The 22625-nt window shown below is 42.9% G+C and overlaps 1 protein-coding gene across 3 annotated transcripts in view; it reads left to right on the top strand.

Moving 5' to 3' along the window:
- slc4a11 (solute carrier family 4 member 11) overlaps positions 1–22625 on the top strand; it is a 144791-nt gene that overhangs the window by 53266 nt on the left and 68900 nt on the right. For 2 of the 3 annotated variants that reach the window (XM_011490712.3, XM_011490714.3), the window contains exons 4-8: positions 5203–5246; positions 9113–9341; positions 14819–14851; positions 20790–20871; positions 21863–21986. In XM_011490712.3, the coding sequence (XP_011489014.2) occupies positions 5203–5246; positions 9113–9341; positions 14819–14851; positions 20790–20871; positions 21863–21986 (512 nt within the window). The remainder of the gene's footprint in view (positions 1–5202; positions 5247–9112; positions 9342–14818; positions 14852–20789; positions 20872–21862; positions 21987–22625) is intronic. The other variant, XM_011490713.3, reaches the window with a different exon arrangement.

The raw sequence follows: 22625 nt of genomic DNA, 5'->3' as shown, positions 1-22625 counted from the left end.
TCCTGAAAACATAGCCCTTTTAAATTATAAAAAAGCTCTGCGTAGAGCTAGAAGCCAGTACTATTCAACCTTAATATCAGAGAATGGAAACAACCCAAGATTTCTTTTTAGCACTATAGCTAAATTAACTCGCAGTCAGAGCTCAGTAGAACCACATGTTCCTGTTTCTCTCAGCTCTGATGATTTTCTTACATTTTTCGATAGTAAAATCTCAAATATTAGACATAAGTTAAATCAAGTTATTCCTATTATCAGCCCAGAACAGGCTGAAGCGGTAGAAATGGAGGCATCCATAGAAACCTCTGTAACATTAGACTGCTTCACTGCTGTGGATCAAGCGGAAATAACATCAATTATTACGTCCTCCAAATCCTCAACTTGTCTGTTAGACCCAATTCCCACTAGACTTTTTAAAGAAACTTTCCCCCTAATTAATGATCCCATATTAACAATGATAAATGCCTCTCTGGAAACGGGTTACGTGCCACAGTCTTTTAAATAAGCAGTCGTTAAACCTCTTCTGAAAAAGCTCAGTTTAGATCCTATCAACTTGGCCAACTATAGGCCAATATCAAACCTCCCCTTTATTTCTAAAATCCTAGAAAGAGTTGTAGTTAGGCAGCTTTACTGCCACCTACAGGACAATAGCCAATTTGAAGATTTTCATTCAGGTTTTAGACCTCACCATAGTACAGAAACTGCACTAGTTAGAGTCTCTAATGACTTGTTATTGGCCTCAGAAAAGGGACTACTTTCGATTCTGGTCCTGTTAGACCTCAGTGCAGCCTTTGACACTATCGACCACAGTATTTCACTCCATAGACTAGAGCAGGACATAGGGATGAGAGGATCTGCTCTCCAGTGGTTTTATCCGACAGGTACCAGTTTATTAATGTAAATGAACAGTCCTCTCATTGCACTCGAGTTAGCTACGGATTCCCACAAGGCTCAGTTTTAGGACCGATCCTGTTTATGCTTTATATGCTACCCCTAGGAAACATAATCAGGAAACACAGCATTAATTTTCACTGTTATGTAGTTGTATTAATCCATTAAACCTGAAGAAACTGACCATATAGAGAAACTGAACGCCTGCATCAGAGACATCAAGACCTGGATGACAATTAATTACCTCATCCTGAACCCAAAAAGAAACTGAGGTCATTATACTAGGTCCTAAAAACCTCAGAGATGCTCTGTCTGCTCAGATAGTCTCCCTGGATGGCATAAGTATAGCCTCCAATTCCACAGTTAGAAACCTTGGGGTTTTATTTGACCAGGATTTATCATTTAAGGCTCACATATCTCAGGCGTGTAAAACTGCCTTTTTTCACCTGCGGAATATAGCTAAGATCAGAAATATACTTTCCAAGAGTGATGCTGAAAAACTTATCCATGCGTTTGTTACGTCTAGACTGGATTATTGTAACTCTTTGTTAGCAGCGTGTCCTAAGAGTTCCTTAAGAAGTCTCCAGCTTGTCTGTAGCTCCGTTGTGTCTTGGACATCGGGACAGATACAGTCTCTAAACGTCCTCTGAGGTTTAACTGCATTTTTCTGAACAGAAGCTCTGTCAAAGTTCCCAAATTTATCAGAAATGGAGTTTCAGAATGGTTCATGTAGACGGTTGGTTCACAGGAGCAGAGAGAGCAGAACAGGCTCATGAGATGCCCCCACTCAAGGAATTTTGGTGTCTTAATTGGAGTCCAGCTTTTTTTCTGCTACAGCTTCAGGACTAACAGACTAACTCTATGCACCTGAATGGAAAGCAAGGCCTCAGCTGAGTGAGCTTTTCACTTCCTTTGTCTTTGTCACTTGTGCTATAAATGATTCAGCTAACATCACATCCTACTAACTAGGCTGCACGATATGAGGAAAACCTGCAATATGCGATATTAGTGATTAATATCATTATATTATTATATAATATTTCCTTCATCACAAACAAGCTCAGCTTTTTATCGTCTACTCATGAATTTTCTTTCTATATGACATCCATCATCAGAAAATATGCTGCGAGAATATATTTAAAAAAAAAGAAAAAGCTCAATTTTCATCAGAGTGGGTCTTTAAAGTCCAAAAAGCGATTGCGCCATCATGTTGCTCTGGTTCAGTCAACTTGGGGTGGAGCTCAGCTCATCAGTCATGGCCACACAGATTCCTCTGTTCTTCACTTGACTCTTCACAGATCAAAGAAAAATGACCTCCAGTGTCTGTCTTTAGAGAGACATCAGTGAATCCTGAAGTTGAGATTTTATTTTAAAACTGTTGGTTTTGTTCTCATTTTAGTGCCAATTGCATTAACGGGTCCACGTCCTTCAGGAAAAAATGCAAACTTAGAGAAATGCTGCATTCGTGTGGTGTTGGAATGATCGGAAAAATGATTTTCCAACTCGGAAAACACACAAGATCAACTCTTCCAACGCCACAAAAATGGAAAAAATCTTTCTGCACCCAGACAAAGGACACTATTTGTAGTGCACCATTTCTGGGTAGACACCAAAATTACAGGGAAAAAAACCTTCATATTGATTATCAATATGATTTATTCCAGTTTAGTGGGCCAGATTAAATATCTGAGGCTGTAGTTTGCCCCCCCCCCCCCCCCCCAACCTGGTCTAAGTCATTCAATTGACTTTTTTAAACTCCTCAAAATGGTCATTTTTAATGTTCTTTTTTACGTTTTTTTTTCCTTGAGCGTGAAAAATTCATAATGACTTCTGTCATTGGAAGCTACGATCATTGGACGGATTTTTAAGAGCAGCGTTAATGGAGCAGAAGATGCTGGAAGGTGGACGCCATGAGTAGAGCTGCTGTGCTGCTTTCACACATTTGATTCATCCTCAGGGTTTAAACTTGGAATATTCATGCGAGCGCAGCGTTGTGTTAGACATGGAGAACCAAAGTCTTTATGATCTTCTGGCTCTGACTGTACTAATCATCTTCCAAACATGTCGATGCACCCCTCCCCCCCCTTCCAGGACCCATGCTAAGCACCCTTAACTTGCTCGTGTCACGCAGTAATTCATCAGTCCTCATTCAGCAGCCTGTGGGCCTTAATGACTACGACAACACTCCACACGGAGATTACACAACACTTGTGACTGAGCACTTTCACTGCCACATCGATCAAATAAGGCTTGGGGGTCCTTGTGACTGACACTGCTCTGATCTATAAACCCTGGACGTCTCCTGGATGGCGCCCAGCCTCTCGGTGCATTCAGACATGCAGACAGTGTTAGAAGGAGGCGATCACATTCTATGAACGTGTGAATATCTCCTCATGGCAGTGAGCGCTGCAGCTCCCTCCACCCTCAGGAAAAGGCTGTGCCTTTTGATTGGGAACAAAATCCACTTCACATGGCTCGTGCCCCCAGCCAGCCTCATCACCAAACCCCCCACCCCTGTACTGTCTGTGCCTGCAGTGTTTTTAGACGAGGTGTTTGGTGTGGTGATCAAACCGGCGTTCTTTACTGCAGACATGAACTGAAACGTGTTCACCCGTGTCTGGATTATTGATATTCGGAAATCTTTGGGCTTTCCTGAGGCTTACTGGTGGGTGAAAAGGGAGGTTCTTGCTCCTGCTTTGCTGGAGGGGGGGGGGCGTGCACTCATTGATTTCCACACGGAGCCTTCAGAGCATCACGTGGAGCTGAGGAGGAAAGCCCATGGTAACCCAAAAACAACCTCCCTGCAGAAAACAGCTGGAAGCGTGTTATGCAAAGCTGCAGGCGGACTGGGTTATGAGGATCAGCGGACTAATGACGGTCTGCCGGTTGAGGGACTCCAGTCAAACCTGACTCACTCTATTTGTCTCTGTGTTGTTTCTCCCATAAAAGGTTTCTCCTGCACAACCCCACCCCCACCCCACCACCTTTTTCTAACACAGAGAAAATCCAAACCTTTCTAGTTCATCCGAGCGCTGGCCTCAGCTCCACAGGCGTGTATGAAAACCTTATCAGCTGTGAGAGCGTTTAGACGCGTCCCTCAAGTCGCTTTTATCGGGCTTCAGAGGAGTTTAAGGCGACTTGTCGTCAACGCTGAGGGCTTGAGTTCAAAGTTTGTGTTGAAGTAAACGTTCAGCTGGTTCCAAAGGCGTTCTAATGCATTACAGTGATTGGATTTGCACACCTCTTCTGAAGATAGCAAACACCCGTGATATTACCCGACAAGAGTGGGCTTAAAACTGTTTTTAAAGGATGTTCGGAAGTTCAGTTTAACGTTTTTTTAGTGTGGATCCGGCTGAGTTAACAGTTAAGCTGTAGAGTTACTGCTTTGTCACAATAAAAGAATCATGCACTCTGTCCTGACCACATCTATTGAATGATTGACTGATTGATTTCAAGCATTGTAGTTAAAGCAATAAAGAATGTACACAGATTTATCAAACTCATTATAGAAATGAAGTGCATAAATAAAAAGAAGACAGAAAATAAAACAAAACAAATACACACTTAAATCACGTATGCTTAATTAAAAACATTGATCATTAACTAGAGTCAGGTAGAGCTTGATTTGTTGCTTGAAAAGGAACAAACTTACAGAATCCCACCTCTACTGAGTTAATTCATTTGATAGTTTTACATAGTTTTTGTGATACGGTTCTGACCAGACAGATTCTTTTCCAAGTTACAAAATCCAGTGGTTATTAATGATTGATTATCTTCAGAAAACATTCATTCACCAGCGGTCATCCCGGTCTGGTTTGGAGAGAACCTTCAGATCTTCCCTCCATTCAGGAACTGTTCCGGTCCAGGGTCAGGGAGCAGGCTGGGAATATCTCTACAGACCCATCACACCCGGGACGCCCAAACCACTGGCCACAAAGATGGCTAGCTTTTTCCTCGAGCCGTGGCTTTGATGACCTTTTGACCGGTCACAGACGATGAAACCACAATCATGAGAAGTGTCTCCTTTATAAGGAGAGTTTGGAGCAGACCAAAAGCAGAGGTTATGAGTCTTCACTGGTCAAACATCTCAGTGTCCTCACAGAGAGCTGGAGGAGGCAAAGAAGGTGCTCAGACGTTCACACCTGCAGCTGCAAGAGCAGAAAGGGATGAAATGATGAACGTTTATTGACCACTCTTTAAAGAGTTTGCTTTATGTTCAGCAAGTTGGCAGACTATGAAAGAACCAGAAATTCTATTCTTTTTATTTCCACCCTCATTTACTGTCCTAAAATGTTGCCCTCTCCTTCCTTCCAGATGCTGATGACTGTGGCTGTGTGTTGCTGAACACGTCAAGAAGGGTGAGTCTCAACATGCGTGTGCTGAACAGGGAATGTTGAGGATCTGCTTGCTTGGAGAAGCTCACCACGCGCTCCCATTGAGTGCAGCCGAACATCAACGCTGCTTGTTCTGATTCGTCTGCTCTGCAGATGCACGTGTGCAGTTCAATCACGAGAAAAACAAACAGGGGTGGAAGCCATTTATACCCAGTGCATGATTAATAAAACACAAGGCTGGAGCTGAAATGTCAGGGATTTCCTCTGCTGATTACAACAGAATACATTATTCATGATCAGGCCTGAACCAAAGAGTTTTCCGCCGCAGATTAGAAATATCAACTCGATTTTCCAGGTTGGGACGAGTTGGAACATTTAGAATTTGATGATGATGGAGTCTACGCTTGGGAGTTTGTCTAACAGGATACTGATTTGTGAGCACTCCTCCCACCTTTGCAGGTGCAGGTTTTTTTTATTTTTCACAGCTTACTGCTTGCAATAAGTGTTGAAAATATTTGATTTGCCTTAACAGAGATCATCCTCGGTTTACACGCATCTGTTCAAAACCTGAAAACAAAGAACAGCTTTTTGATTTAATTATTCCAAAAGAATGTTTTCTGTTTTGATGAGATATGTTTTTCTGTTATGATTAAAAACCCTTTGGATAAAAATGTATCTGCAAGAAACATCTGGATGGACAAAATGGGCCCTTGAAAAGAGATCGCAGTAGAAAAAATAGCCGAAGCTTTAAATTTAACAGTGGAGGACAAATGAAGCAGCTAGACAGACAAACAAACTTATGTAAATGGACTCAACTAATTGGAAACATGAGGGAACATGTATGGTGGCAGATCAGACCAACTAGACAAAAAAGGGGGAACTCAAAAAGACTAAGAAATACGAAGGGCAGCAAACAACCAAAATGAATGTCCATTCTAAGGTAAATGATCATACAGATACAATGAAACGAATGAACATCAAATAGAATTTAAAGTAAAGTGATATTCAAAACAACAAGAGGTTCTTCTCCCCTTCATGGATCTGTCCAGTTAGCTGCCTGCTGATTAGAAGGCCTCTGCTGACTGGCGTGCTTTCTTGTGTCATGCCTGACTTGATGGCAGCAGCAGCAATGGTCCCCTCAGCACTCGTAACCCAAAAAGCACCAGGCATTAAATTAATGAAAGTAAACTGAAATAAAGCTTAAAATATGTTTTAATACATTTTATATTTAAACCAAACAAAAGTGTGTTTTGTTTGGGTTATGTCTGAAAAGAAAACATCTCAAAGTGTGTGCACAATGTGAAGTGAGAACTTTAATGTAGTGTACTCACCTGGCCTTTAACGAAAGAAGTCGCCATAGAAACCGAGCCAGAACAAGAGGTTATTGCCCTGATGGGGGGGCAGCGCGGGCAGCCATCAGCAGGTGACTTTCACCTGAAACTTCTCCGGGCTGTCATGTTCTGATTCACCGGCCTTTTATTTGTAGGCTGAGCCCAAACATTTTGTTATCCCGGTAAAAAGAAAATATATTTTTTTCTTTTTATTGCAGATCAAACTATTTGAAGTAAAGATAGGAATGTTCTTCCCTAAAAAAATAAAAAGCTCATTACGTGAAAACAGTTTTAAGTAAAAGACGCATTTCCAACTTCAAGCAGCCATAATGGAGGAAAGAATAAATATATCCACATCTCATTATTAATGAACTAATCAGATCCTGCAGAAACAATCCAAAGTTGGGTTTTGCACTATCAGAAGATTTCAGTAATGCTGTACTGCAATCATTTAAACTGTTAAAACTGATCTGCTTTGTCCTCTTTATTTGAAAAAAAAAAAAAGCAAATTTGTATTTTATGAGATTGTTTTTGAAATTACAAGTGTTGCTGTCATTCTATTATTTTATCGACTGATTCCAGATTTTAAAATGCTTCAACTTTAATCAGGTCAGCTATGACTCTTGACAAAGATAAAGGTTTTTTTCTATATATTTTCCTTATACAGAATTAATCTGAGAAAATTTTAGTGTAGAACTCCTAGCTGGGGACGTTTTATGCTAAGAAAAGAGGTATTTGAGAGGATTCTACACAAATCTGTGCATACAGCCCCAGATTTATCACTCACTCTGTCGTCAGCACCACGGAGAGTGCCCATAAGCTGGTCGATCACTGGAGGAATTCTTTTCTTCAGTCACACGTGTTCAGAACTTTTATCTTGGAAATGTGTCGACCTAGTAAAGCAGTTTGGCGGGTAGAGGATTGGTTTTGAATCTATTGCCTGTTTTAATGAAGCTGTAGTGTGAAGTTCTTTCTGTGTTTTCACCATTTGCCGCATCAGTATTTTGTCATCTTAATGGACTTTTTTCCGTGACAAACCAGCCGGCAGCAGAACAGTCCTGTTTATGCAGGTTTTTTCCAGGCAGACATGTTAAACAGTAGGTCTTCTTGATTGTGACACGCTCAGCATACTGAGAGCAACTCCTGCCTGAAACCAGCTTAACCTTTATTTTCATTTGCAAAAGAAATCCGGTCAGAAATAGACGACGTGGAGCAGCAGAAGGAGTGTATTACCATTGATTTATTCATGAATTCATCCCACCTTCCAGGAGTAAATTTGACTGTTTCTTTGAGATTGAAAAGTGAAACTTTCACTTTTTAGATTGAAAAGATGTTCTATTCTGAAATATCGGCCAGACTGTCCACTTATGGGTGTACATCAAGTCACTCACCTCCTGTGCTTGTGTGTAAGCCGTAGGGTATAATAGTTTGAAACATCTGAGGATGTTAGGCGAAGCTCCTGACAGGAGTTTTATTTTGTTCTTCGTCTGTTCAAGTTGTTTTTAGAAACCGTTTTACATGATCCCATTCACTCCTCCCCATCCATTGTGTTTATTATCAAACATTAATAGCCAAATACTATAATGTCTGTTTTGGTGAGGAATGTTGTGAAATAATGGAACTCCACACTCAGCATTTTACCTTGTAAACTAAAAATGAGAGGGAGTATTTCTGTGGGAAATAATGCCTCAGGTTTATTAGCTCAGCTAAAAGCCCACAAAGCTAAATCAGGGTCAGGCAGGCAGGAGTCGATAACAGGTATGAGATCAGAGGATAGACGGGGTAGTCAGGATCCAGGCGAGAGTCGAGGCAGGCGGCAGGCAAACAGAGTCAGAAACAGAAGATCAGCTCCAAATATAACGCTCAGTAAGGCAGGCAGGCAGGTGTTCGGCATCCAGGAAGTGTGCGCTGGGGTTGCTGGGAGCTGTAGTGTAAGTAGAACTCTGGGGACGGCCCCCGCTGGTGACCAGAGGGGGAGACGGAGCTGTGACTGCTGACACTAACATCTGAAGATTTGGAGTTTCACTCCAAAATGAAATGAGTTCTTTTCTTGTTTGATTTAACTTGAATGTAAAATGAAGTTAGAGACAAAACTCGAGCAAGATTTCATTATATTCTGAAGATGCTTTAGCAACAGGAGTTTTAGACCTCCACTGTCCAGTCACTGATACATTTGTGCTAAAAAAAAGAAAAAGAAAAGGTTTTTTTTACAGCTTTTTAAATAAGTGAGACAGACTTTGTTCACTGTGATTTTCTGCATCTAGTTGTCTTCACATTTTTGTCTTCCTCGTCTTCTTTTTGGTTCTTCCCTGCAGTGCTCTTTCATTCTTTCTGTAGTACTCTGCCCTCATAAATGTGGACTGCTTTTTCTATAAAGTGCTTCTTTCCCAGTTCTCTTTCTGAAGTTGCATGTCAGAAATGCTCCGTCTGGTTGTTTTGCTTCTGACACGTCTGCATGAAAATAGACGATCTTACGGCTGCTGATCAAGGCTGCACACAGATTTAGAAGGGACGCTTAAAAGCTCTTTCAAACTTGAAAGCGTTCAATCTCTCCCGCAGTATGTGAAGCTGATGAACTTTGAGGAGGAGGTCCGCGCTCTGCGGGACTTGGACGGCTTCCTGGCAAAGGCCAGTATCCTGTTGGACGAGACGGCCGCCTCCCTGGACGACGTCCTCAAGAGGATGCTGCACCACGTGGGTCAGGACGGCCATGCGTATGAGCCCAGCTGCAACTTTGAGGAGGTGATGAGCCTGCTTTTCACAGACGCAGGAGCTCAGGAGGTCAACGGTAAGCCGGCAGCCTGTGTGCGTGCGTGCATGCAGGAAAACACGCTGGTGTTGTCACAACAGCTCCAGCCTGACAGAACGGGTTTCATTGATACTGAGACATTTTCATTTGGAGTCAAGTCTAGTACATAAAGTACATAAAAAACAAAATATATTGGATTTTGATTCACGTGTTCATGATCTGTTTTTTGTTGTTATGAAACACATAAAATGATCTAATCAAAATGGAAACTTTAATTTTATATTTTTCTAAATTATTGTAAAAACAATTAAGTGAAAGCAATATTTTTATTTAAAAACATCCAGTATTTATTTAAAAGAAAACCAATAATTCATGAATCTGACATTGATTTTAGTCAAGATTTATATACCGTTTATGGCCCGGTGTTAACTAGAGACGGGCGTCTATTGGAGACCGGCGTTTATTCCATCACAGACAGAACGGTGATGGCTAACAGATTTATTTTGTGGTGAAATACGGTCACAAACATTTCAGGATTTATTGAAATGATGAGAACTTTATCTTATGTTCTGATTACTACCGGCTTTTTCTCTAGCATTTTGGGGTTGTTATTTGTAAGGAATGAATATTAAAATACACCTAAAACTCAGAAAAGTTGATTTTGCATGATAAGGGCCCTTTAAATGTAAACACTTTGTGCTTCAGAGCACACCCACGGGAAGAAATGCGTTTCTTGTCCACGTCATAAGATCACCCCACCGGCTGAAGGATATTCAGCCATAAGTTCCTGAGGCTTCTCCTTAAGAAGTTCGGACACACCATTGCCGCTTCAAATGCCCCTACAATTGGAGCAATAGGGAGGAGCCAGAGGGGCAGGTTATGAATTGGAATCTTTTCAACGCTTCATCATTTGAACCCTTTACAGAAGGAAAAGCTTTGTCTTGTCAGTAAAAGAAAGTTCAAAACTAAACCTATTCCTGGTGTGTTTTTTTAGCCTTTAGAGCTGTCTTTCCAGCCTGCAGAAACACTGAGGCGTTTGTATTTGAGTGGATTAAAAGTATTTTCCTTATCGTTTCGTAGCTTTTTTGTTCCTCTGGCATAAAGTCCTGTGTGAAATGTGCCAGCGGTTCTCCTCATTTGTGGGCTTCCAGATCACCGTCACATTAGTGGAGTCCCAGCAGCAGAGGTTCAGTTCCCTGAAAAGCAAAGCCTTGTGGTTCAGGCGACTCTCCTCAGCCCATTAGAGAAGGAGAAATGCACCCTCTTACATCATCACCATGTAGAGCCAAAGCTGGAGCCCTGCTTTCTGCTGCAAACTGTGCACAGCACATTCACTAAAGTAATTGTTTGGCAAATGAAATGCTGCTTTGCTTTGAGGCAGTGTCACAAAGGATTTGGAGAATACATTTTATTTTGTTATTGCTGTTGGAAAAGTGTTGCCCACATAGACGGAAGCAGCTGAAAATGTACTGCAGTGCAGTTTTTTTAACACTTTAGGAGCTTGTGATGGTGGCGACAGTGGAGGAGCCGCTGCCTGTAACGTATCCGGTGTTTTCCTGTCTGGAAGCTCCCGCGTCTGCGGTTGTTGATGGGTAGTTGGATTCGGCTGGCGTGTGACGCTCGCCTTGCACAAGGTGATAATTGACTTCTGTCATCGATCACTCAGCGAGCTGTTCTGATGCATCTGTGAGGCTCTCCCACTGTGGAGGCAGCTCCACTGCTCCCTCTCGCACAGTCAAACAGGATTGACTGTGTCTGTTGCTGTGCGTGTTTGCAAGGCTGCCATCTTCACTGAAGAGAAAGGACGTTACATGAAGGGGAAGTTCTCCGTTCACGCCTCATTAGGGGGTTTACCCTTTATTTATTGTGGATGATCAATTTGTTTTTTTTGTTTATTATTCCTGTTTTTGTTCTTTCCTGGCCCATGAGACGGATGTGCTGTGATCGACATGTCACATGCTTAGAGAACAGAGGCTTGTTGTCCGTGTTAAAAAGAGTTGAGCCCAGCTGACTGGTGTTGGTGCTGTCAAAAAAGGGGACTTGCTGAAGCAGGTACAGGTGTGGCGCTGGGCTGCAGCACGTTGGCACTTGGACCGAACGAGACGAGCAGCGGACCCGCCACACCAGAGGCCGTGAATCCTCTGCGGTCCACAGAGACGCTTCAGCGCAGTGCCGATGTTTTAACCTTTAGCTGAAGCCGGGTGTATTGATCTGCAGGCACGGCACGTTAGCAGCACCTGCTGGTGCTGGAAACCCAATGGATGCTTTTTAAAAAATTCTGGGTTCCAAACAGCTCTTTTGAGTTTTATTAGTGGAACGTCCACCATTCTGAAGTCGCCATTGTGTACTTTCATTAAGAGAAGGTGACACTGCAGTCATTCATCTACAAAGATAGATGGGCAGAAAGAAGTAGACAGTGATAGATTAGGCTAATTTCTTGTTCTGAAGTCAGATTCACATGTGCCCACATGGAAAATGTGCAGCCTGCAGTCTGTGAGTTCTACTTTTCCTGAATTTAATTTGGTTTTTATTCATTATTAAACAAGAACACTTTTCTCATTTTGAAGTCCCTCTGCGCTGCGCTGCGTCCCGTTTTCATGTGTTCCCCTCAGTCACGCTCCGGATTCCCATCGCGCCGATAGGATCCACAAATTCACACGTGAGACTCTTTTGTCAGTGCTGAGCCCAAGAAGTATCTCTGGGCGAGGAAGAAAGGCCCTTCCTGAGGGAATACATTCACATCACACCCGAGTCGGTTATCAGCATATCCGCCGTATCTATATTCAGAGTGTGCCATGGCGGGGTTTTACAGCTGGCCGCCTCATTTGGAGTGTAATACTCTACAGCTGTGAGATTCAAGAACAGGGAGAGATTATAGGAACTGAGAAAGACGTGAGAGTTAAAGAAACCAAAAAGATGAAAGCCCACAGAGATAATTAGCCCAACTGGAACAGAGCGGGTTTTTGGAGTTTTTTGGATCACTTGGATCTTGGGATTTGGTGCAGAGGAATGTTGTCCAGTGGTGCTGATGATGCAAAGCATCGATAACACTGTTGCGACATGTTTCCCTAACACGGCATCTAAGTGGTAGGAACAGCATCCTTAACCTCCGTGTTTACGGTGAGAAATGATGCAGATGCTGGAGGTGACAGGCCAGCCCCAGCACAGCTGCCAGAGACTGCCGGTGCTCTGAATAATGATGTTTCCATAATGATGTTTCTGTCTTTGCCTCCATGACCATGTAAACGTCTGCACTGCTCAGCGCCTCGTGCTGATCACCATCACTTCCACCTAAATTGCTGCCATCTTTGGATCGATCCGAATGGATTTGGACTCATTTTGCACAGTCTTGCCATGTTTTTGTTTTCTTGCTGTTGCCTGATAAATAATCTTTTTATTTTTTTTCATGAGTTAAACATCACATTTTGGAGGTGGGACTATTATTTATTTCTTTAACAAAAAAAGCATTTTAAAGATTTATTTGTCTTTTCATTCTGTTCTCACAAATTTGAGAAATTAAATCATTAATATTATATATTAAAATCTGAACTTTTATGTGCAGAACAGAATATCTTGTTTTTTGATTAAACCAACGTCAAACAGCAAACGTCTCTCTGTTGTACAAATTAGAGCTGAAGTCATACATTCATATATTTCAATACAGGGTTTTAAAAAACACATTTTTCCTGTGATTAGTGACTATTTCACAGCTCAGCTACCAACAGGGCTGGTTTGGATGTCCAATCTTAAAGCTGAAACTGATATCTACTGCACACTCTGTCCTTGAATTCTGACTTTTTACGTGTGACCGTGAAACTCTGTTCTGCATCAGGCTGGAGGGTGGCCATCTAAAGCTTCACTAATGTCCTGTACACGCAGGAAACATGTCTGCCCGCATCTGTCTGCACCTTCATACTGACTCACGATGCTGAAAAGGTTTAACCTTAGCTGTTTGTTTTCACATAAATTTAGGTTCAAGCTTACAAAACCCATAAATACTGGATTTTAAAAAGATCAGATTAGTGTGGAGAACTCTGCACAGAGTTTTCAGGACATGAAAGTTTTAAACTGAGTTTCACCAACTTATTATCTACTGAACTCAAAGCACAGGTTCCGCAGATGTCATTAAATTGGTTCAGTCTGGTTGAAAATGGGAAAAACTTCAGACCTGAAATCTATCCAGATGACCATCACTGACCCCTCCATCGTCTGGGGAAGCCACTAAACTTCGTAGCTAAGGAGGCTGTTCACGGAGCGCCGTGTCCGAACAGATCAACAGAAGGTCTGATGGAAGGACAAAATGTGTCCGGAGAAGATGCAGCAGCAACAGAGACGACTGAGGACTTCAGCGGATCATCAAAACGATTCAAGAACCTGCAGACCTCCAGGAGGAGTGGAATGAGGAACAGCTTCAAAAACCACATTCAGGAGTAGGGATCCAACTGTCGGGTTCCTCAGGTCAAACCACTTCTGATTCTGGACCAACGGGGGAAATGTCTCAACTGGACCAAGGAGAAGAAGCACTGTTGGCCAGAGGTCCAACGTCCTGGTTCTGATGAAAGGAAAGGGTTCCTTTCCAAAAAAGGGTTCCTTTCATTTGGGAATCAAGAGTTTGGAGGAAGACTGGTGAGGACCAGAACCCGAGCTGCTGGAGGTCCAGAGTGAAATCTCCACAGTCAGTCAGGATCTGGACTCCAGGGTCCAGCTGGTGTTGGTAAACTCTGCTGTCTTCAGTCCAAAACCACTGCAACGGTCTAGCAGAAAGTTCTAGAGGACTTCAGGATTCCTTCTGCTGAGGATCTGGATGGAGATGCAGATTTCATCTTTCATCAGGACCTGGACCCTGAATCTATTTTCTACGAAAGCTTCATGTTTTGAAAGGAATTATGGAAATGAAAACACTTTTCCATGATATTCCAATGTTTTGCTAAAGGGTCTGTATACTTTTACTAAGGTATAGGATGTTAAATATAACAATATAATAAAATAAAATAATAATAAAATAATATTCAGACCTTTATTAGGGTCAGCTTTTCAGCAAATTTGACACAACCTAAATGAAGAAGTGATGAATTTATCTTAGTCATCTATTGTCTTGACCTGTTTGTCAAACCGTAACTTTCTGCTCTTTTCCAGACCAACTGATGGCCTAACATCCTAACATTCTTTTCATTGACATCTTGTTTTTTTTTTCTGGACAGGCTAAATGCAAACTGATAAAAATCCTATTTTCGGTAATAGCCTGTGACCGTGATCAGGATAAGATCATCGTGTGGCCAACAAAGATGAGACACTTTTTTCTGGAAAATGATGTTTAATATGCGTGAGGCAAAGGAGAGCAGGAAATGAAGCTTCTTGTCTGCAGATATTCTCTGCGTGTGCGTCTCCTGAGCAGAATGTGTGTCTCAGTTTCCTGATAGCAGAACCTCAGAAACTGCTGGTCTTGATCCAGACATGTGAGTGAACTGACCCTCTCTTTCTCCTGGTTTTTCTCCCCCCCCCTTCTCAACATGCAGACAATTCTCAAAGTTTCGTTTTCTTTGATGACGGTAAGTGGTGCTACCTGGATGAAACTGTCCCCATCATCCCGAGTGAGGCTGCGATCAGTGGTGTGCTTCTGTACCAGTCACCATCAGAAAGCCATTTTGGTGTCTTTGCACCCTCTGGACCGGGTCGATCTATGGGGTAAAACCTGCATGGGTGTCACACGTGTGAATCCCACTTCTGCCCCCTCACCCTTTTAGGGCTGTCCCAACTCTTTTTGGAGCAAAGGTAATACTGTTTTTACCGTCTCCACACGTTTGTTCATTAGAACAATAATAAGCATCAAACCTTTGAGGAATTATTCTCAAAATTTTATCAATTCAGTCTAAAATATTCTTTCTGCCTAATTATGTATTTTATTAATCAACCAGGGAACCCTAAAGATGCATTTGGTTTGGGGCAGTTCCTGCTTTTGTAATTGAATTTTAAAATGATTTTCTTATGTCATAAACCTTCTTAAAAAATCAGAAAAAGAGTACGTATTTGGAGCCATGGAGGGAATTGGGATTTACCGTGTATCCGACCAACGCCGCCATGGCGTGATCTGAGTGAGGCTGTGGGGCACATATGGAGAATATTTTACTAAAGATCCTTTCAAGGATTCTTATCTCATTCTTGTCAAAAGTTCAACTAAAAATCAGTACATGGCATCAAACTAAGATAGAAAGATTTTATTGTATTTTAGTTATTAAATTGTCTTTGGCAATAAACAAACAAATTGTTCTCTACTTACTGTCTTCAAATAAGGCTTCTCAGTTAAACATCCAGATTTTTCCAGTAGCTTAAAGCCCCACTCTGATCAGCTTCTGATCTAAGGTTCCCAGTGATCTTTTAATTATGATTATAATGATTTTAGTAAAAAAAAAGAAAACTGTGTCGTTTTCTTGGACATAGTTTCTGCAGAGCAGCAGGAGTAGATTTGAAGTTTGCCTCTGAGTTGTGGGCGTGACTGTTGGTCTGGAGCAACACCGCCCCAGCTTAATTCTCTTTATATGTCTCCTCCATCATCAGATATCACCAAAAACACAATTTTCATTGGAGTGCATCTTTTAAGTTAATAGCCCCAGAAGTATTAGTATTTCACCAAAATAGGATGCATTACCCTGCCGACCCTGTCCTGGTGGCGCTCTCATTGTCATGTGACATCATAGCATTCGTGTGCTGCATGGTGATTGGCTATGATGGATTTCTATAATAAGTGTTTCATCGGCCACTTGTGTCTGGAGCGCTCCCGTGCTTTAATCATGTCCTCCTCGAGTGTCCCCTCCGCACTTCACAGGAAACCAATCATTTCTCTGCTTGTGTGTGTGTGTGTTCATGCGTGTGTGCACGTGTTTACCAACAGGCTGAGTCCGCGCTCCATCCTTCATGCAGCACAGGCTGTGCAGCCTTCACCGACAACACCTCTAGGTGTGATGGAGGAACTCTCCTCAGTGCAAATCCTCCTTTTTTACAACCTGTCAGAAAAAAACCAAACAGTCCTTCTGCATTTGAATTCTCCTCTCTCTTTTGGTCTGTTCATCGATTTGTGTCTTGTGTGTGAGTGCAAATGCACCTCATGATTTAGGGAAATTCTGTTGTCTCCCCTCCAACCACAGCGTGTGGATTATACAGTTAAAGCATCCAACAGGAGTACAGACAGATCAAAGGGGGCTATCCAGCCATCCGGCCTGGCTTTTGCTCGCTTTTTTTTTTTTTTCCATCATTTCCTATTGAAGTTTGTCATATTTGATATGCTTCTTGTGAACATATGTGATATTTCTTTTTTTGTGTGGAAACAGCAAAGTTTGCAGCTGACGAAATCGTGCAGAAATCCTTTCTAGGATGACAAGTATTGAACGGGCGCGTCCTAATTAGTATCCGGTTCGACGCCTCACAGAACGGCATTTTCTTCCGTGTCAGTGAATGTATGTACACGTCAAGTGGAAATCTGGATATCTCTGCATCCTTCACATGGTCATTAACATTTACCATATAGTTTTAGGCTTAAAACAAAGTGTATTTATGTTCTGATGTATTCCAAGGAAATGTAGTGTGAGGGAGGTTCAATCTGACTTCACTTTCAAACGCAGACTCTCCCGGTTCCTCCAGTCTTTAGAAATATTTTCTTTTCAGTCAAAGCACAGCACATGGAAAGGTGCAATCAATGTGGATTAAAGCTTTTCTTTGTGAGAGTTCATGGTGCTGTAGAATTATACAGCACTGCATCGGGATGGCTGCGATCTGCCGTCTATCAGTTTATAAGCATGTGGGTCATGAAATCAACTCAAAATCTAAATACTTGTGTGGAAATGTTTTATTCCTGCTGCAAAAATCAATGAGCTAAAACACATGAAGCTTCCTCCTTAATCACATCTGCCCTCACGGGTGGATGCGGGCTGTCTGCGGATAAACAGGGGCAAACCTGTTTAACACCTGCAAACAAATTTGGAAGATCGTAGACTGCTCTGTGAGCCCACATAGTGCACCTTTTTTCTATAGGCACGGGCCGGGCATCCCTTATACCGTATGGAAGGGTGAGAGGCAGGCAAGGATTTTTTTAATTTCTGCATTTCCCGAAACTTGCACACTGTTCAAGGAGCTCGTTAGTGCTGTTCAAGCGCCCCCTGTGCGCAGTCTGACTGAATTAGACAGTCAGAGTGTAGTTTGTGTGGTCATTCTGCCGGCCTGCAGCATTTGTGCACAGTCAGTTAGAAGCCAGTGCGCACATTTTACTACCGACTTAAGTGCGTGAGCCTGATAAGCATGTCACACTTACCACACGCAACAATCACACGTTTTATTTTCATGAGATTCCTTAAGGTGCAGCCGCTCTTCTCTACGACCCTCCACAACCCAAAAACCCACAGCACCCATACGGGTCAACCCTCCAGCCCACGGATGTCGTGGCCTGTCCTGTTCTTACTGAAAACAACACTGATCTACCCTTTATAGTCCCACTCTTTTCAAAGTGTTCCCAGTGAAGCCAGTTTAGCCAATATAAAAAAAAAAAACCTGTGTTGCTTTCCAATACATACTTTCTGCAGAGCGGCAGGAGTTCATCAGAAAGCGCCCTCTCCACCCAACATCTATTTATTGACACTCTCCCACTAGCGTACAGCCCCATCACCCCCCCAACCTAACATTACCGGTTCAAGAAAAGTGTACAGTCTAGATCCAGATTCCATCTCAGACGAGGAAAAAAAGACGTACATGGATCTATTTGTCTGCAGGTGGATGATCAGAATGGAGAGGAGCAGGGAGCTTGTTGGTTTTCATGTCACAGATCCAGGCTTTTTCCAGCTGCAACTTTTCATCTGCTCCTGATTTGTAACCATTTGAATAAAGAAACACGCTTAATTGTATTTATCCATGTCCTCCATCGTGAGAAAAAAATGTGACAAAAACACCAAAAAAAACACTTTCAGTGCGGTGGGTTCACCTAAACACATCTTCCACACTGGCTAACATTCAGCTTTTTCCTGCTGCACAGTTAATACACACCGACCAAGAATCACACAACACCTGAGCAGAGGAACCACAGCCCCTCCATCACTTTGGCCAAACCCTTAAACCGTGAAGCAAAGGGGCTCCATCGACAGGTATGCCTGACGTGAGCCTCGGCGGTTCTCAGAGAAAGTCCAAGAATAAACTCTGAGTTTGGATTTTTCACTGCTGGCACGCTGACGTTAAAGTGCCACAGGTTATCACACACCTGAGAGTGTGAAATGTCTTCTCCGCATTTGACCCGTCCCCGTGAGGAGGAGGCGAGCAGCCGTCACTGCAGCGCTTAAGAGCCATTTGGTGTTTTTTAAACTCCCTCTCCTTCAATCCACAGACAAGGACGTTCATAACGCCTGGCTCTTCATCGGGTCTTGACTTGTTTTGTTGTTGGAACAAGCTCTTCTTTTGAAAAATTCAGTGTCACACCTTAAGAGGTGCCGCCAATTGGAGCTTCAGAAAAAAACCACGATGTGAAGCCTGACCCTGGTCCCCACCGTAAATGTGACCCTTATATGACTCGTACAACCCATCGGGAACTTGTGTCACTTATGGAGTCGGAGGTGTTGAAAGCAGCTGATTACACTCAACGTTCTGGGTACTCGAAACCATGCGGGTTGAGAATATAAAGATGGACGGCACTGCTGGAGAAAGGCAAACCAACCTTGCCCGGGCTTGACGCCTGGACTCAAATGTTGCTACTAAAAAAAGGCCGAAGCGCGGCTTTCTTCGGCCTGATTAGGACTAGCTGCGGGGCCTGATGTATTTAAGCTCATGCGGCGTCTAACACTTGTCATCGCTCAGCGTGTGCCTGCAGCTGAGGTGATCGGTGTCCTCGTCCGGGACAGGCAAAGTCATGCAACAGCTGACTCCTCATCCAGCACGTCAAGGAAAATGAAGCCTTTCTATACATTTACAGCTAAAAACCAATCAGAAAACACAATTTCTTCTAAAATGTCCTATTAAATGTATGACACACATGTCTGTAGCCAAAAATCCAGTCGTTTTGCTTGACTTAGGTTTAAATTTGCATTCATTTTTCACCTAAAAACCTGTTAATATGCAGATGTGCTTTTCTCTACCTGTTGGGGTTGGGGGGAATGACCTTGTGAGGCAAATTCCATGTTTTTCCTCAGCTCTTGTGTAACCTCAGTCTCTTCACTTTATCTTTCCACCCTCCTTTTGTCCTGTTTCTCTGTCTGTCTCTTTCTCTTCCTCTCATCCTTGACGTCATTGAGAAATTGGATGGTTTCTGATTATTACGTGGCTGTCAGGCTTACTGGCATTAATTGAATTGAATCTTGCTCCATCTCCTCCATTTGTCTTTCCTCCACTACTGGCATCTGTGTTTCCTTTTTCAAACTTGCTGCCTTTTTGATTGTCTTTTTTTTAAAATCATCTGTCTTTTCTTGACCTGCTTTTAAAATTGTCTCTGCTTATGTTTTCCTTTCTCTCCGCTGTCCCCCCACCTTCTGTTATTTTGATTTCTCTTCCTCCTTGATGCCTGCTTTCCTTTCCTCTTCTTTACACTCTTGTGTTCAACCCCTTTTTTTTTACTTTTTATTAACATGCTTCCACTCTGTTTTTCCTCTCTTTCTGTTGCCTCCCCCTCCCATTCTCCTTTTCCCGGCTCACTCCTTCAGCACTGTGATACTGTTGTCATGGTGACGCCCATCATTTTCTGGCATGAATGAAAGATACCTTATTGATGAGACGGCATGGCAGAGGGAAAGAGAAAAGACGAGTGATGGAGAGGAAGACAAAGACACACGAGAGGAAGAAGTCCCTGGCAGGGAAAAAATCTGGATGATGCGGACATGATCGGCCCTTCTACTTACCATACAAAACATTTCCACCCTGTCATTTTCTCCCAGCTGATGACAAAGAAAGCTGAATTTTCATGAGGCTGAAGAACCTCCCTCAGTGCACACTAATTCCTCCTCTCAGTCGGAGGGGAAATTCCTCTTATTAGTAGGAAACGATGCGGCTCCGGCGCTCCCCTTCGTTGTCTGCGTTTAATGATTTGTAGTCCGTAAACATGCCGGCGTGCTGAAATGTGTTTTGAAATCTGCGGACATGCGTTCGGCTGCCTTCTAGGGGGGGATGGACAGCCTTATTAGTCTGTGCTGGTTTGGTATTTACACTGAGTGCAGCCTGGCATCACCGTCCAAAGCAGAAGGCAGGCTCATTAGACATGTCTGATGCAGACATCATATTGGGAAGCTTGGCACCGCGGATAAGGAGCTGCATTTCCACTCCGACTGCCGTCCTTTGGCTTGACAAAGGGACCACAGACGGGTTTTTATTTTTAGAAACAAATTACTGAAACGCATTAGTGTGGAAACACACATGTCTGAGCATGGCTGTCCCAAACAGTAAAAGCCAGCTGTCATTATGGGATGCTGCAGCGTTTCTGTGGGAATCTAGCTGGGTGCTAACTTGTGTTTGTCCTCTGACCTACAGTTCACCTGCTGTCAGAGACCATTCAGGGGGTGACAGCCACAGCCACTGGGATCCAGTACCAGCAGTCCTGGCTCTGCATCCTGTAAGTCAAACGGGGTTTTCTGCTTCTTTTTCTTCTTCTGTCCTCGTGAATTCCACTTTATGAGTCCAGATGAGTCCTCTTTGTCACTGTTTGGAAGTTTGACACAAGGAAAAACAATTTACATGGCGGCCACCGATTAGTTCGTTTTGGGAAACTTCAAGTCATCAGCTCATGAAAAGAATCTAACTTTAAACGTCATTCATAGCAAACAAACTAAAAACATGTACTACATACCACAAGAAGAGCCTTTCGACTGTGTGTGTTTTGCCTCATTTGACGGTGTTCATGCCAAACTGACTCAATGGTCTAGCTGTAGAGTCTGTGACGCAGTGACTTGAGTGACGGGCGCAGCAGTCAGGCATCAGCGTGATTTGGGCATGCCAGAGTTCAAATATCTGAACTTTGACAAACTTGCTGCATCGCATCTACCAATCAGGGGCTTATCTTTGGACATGCGGCGTGTTCTGTGACCCAATCAGCTGGTAGGAGGAGCCACGCCGACCCCAGGAGGCTGACTGGAGGGGAGCAGCTGCGGCGTTGGGGAGGCAGCCTGCTTGGGTCTCCTGAACTTAATTTTATTTTTCTTATTTTCATAGAGACAAGAATAGAAAAAGGTCTTCTAATATTATTTCCTGTTTTTATTATTTTACCCTGAAACCACGAAACACGGTCTTGTACAGTCCATAGAGTCAAGCATTTTCTTATGCTTTTTAATGAGTCTAAGCCCGTCACCTGCAGGTTAGTATGTCTATGAGGTCATAGACAGGGAAGCCCATGGGTATATTTGTGACTACAGATACACACTATTAGCTCATTCTGATTTGTGTGTGCGATTGTGCTGGAGGAAACATGAGCCCAGCCGGCACATTTGGATGCAGTGTAACTGTTGCTGCAGAGAGAGGTTAATGTATGGAAATGAAGGGCATTGCTGGTGAGGCGAGGCGCTCGCTGACATTTTTGAAAACCGCCTCCTTTCTCCTCTCTGCTTCAGCTGCAACGTGAAGCATCTCCAGCGGCGTCACGTCTGCATCTCCCGCCTGGAGAGACCGCAGAACTGGGGGGAGAACTGCTGCGAAGTCCGTTATGTCATCCTGATTTTGGCCCCATCCAAAATGGTAATTTCTGCCTTCAGAGTTCACGGTATTGGTTCACATTTCATTACTGTCCCTTTGTGGGGTTAACTCTGTGCTCCCTTTTTCCCCCTCACATTTTTTATTTTTAAAGCGTGGAATTCAGGCAAATGTTTCTTCTTAAATCTGATTTATTGCTCTTTGTAAGGTGTGTCGCAGTTGAACATCAACCGAAATAGATTTTTGAAGAAAATGTAAAAACACTGAATCCAATCCTGAGCTTGTGAATCTGAAATGGATTGTTTTCTGAACTTTTGCATTTTGCAGCCCTGTCCTTTAGAGGTTCCTCCCACTGTTTTGGCGTATTTGCTAAGCTTAGGTGTAGCTGTTTTAGCGTTTTTAAGGCCGCAGGTCCACTGGGAACTGCAGAAATTGTATTCTTAGGGCTCAGTCTTTGCTGTGAGGGCAATGGCGTATCCACCAGTCACCTGTCAGTCATTTTGGCTTTGAAAAGGAACGCTCTGGACAGGATGAAGATGCAGCCATCCTTCCCTTTTTTGTTTTGGATGTTGTTGTTTTACAAAATCTATTTGGGCTTTCTTTAAAAAAATGGTATAAATGATAAATAGTTTTTCATGTAACTGATAGATTCTCATAGAGTAAACAAAGTAAGAAAGGAAAGAA

Source organism: Oryzias latipes, chromosome 22, assembly GCF_002234675.1.
Source record: "Oryzias latipes chromosome 22, ASM223467v1".
In the NCBI taxonomy this organism is placed as follows: domain Eukaryota; kingdom Metazoa; phylum Chordata; class Actinopteri; order Beloniformes; family Adrianichthyidae; genus Oryzias; species Oryzias latipes.
This window is presented reverse-complemented; position numbering and strand designations above follow the sequence as displayed.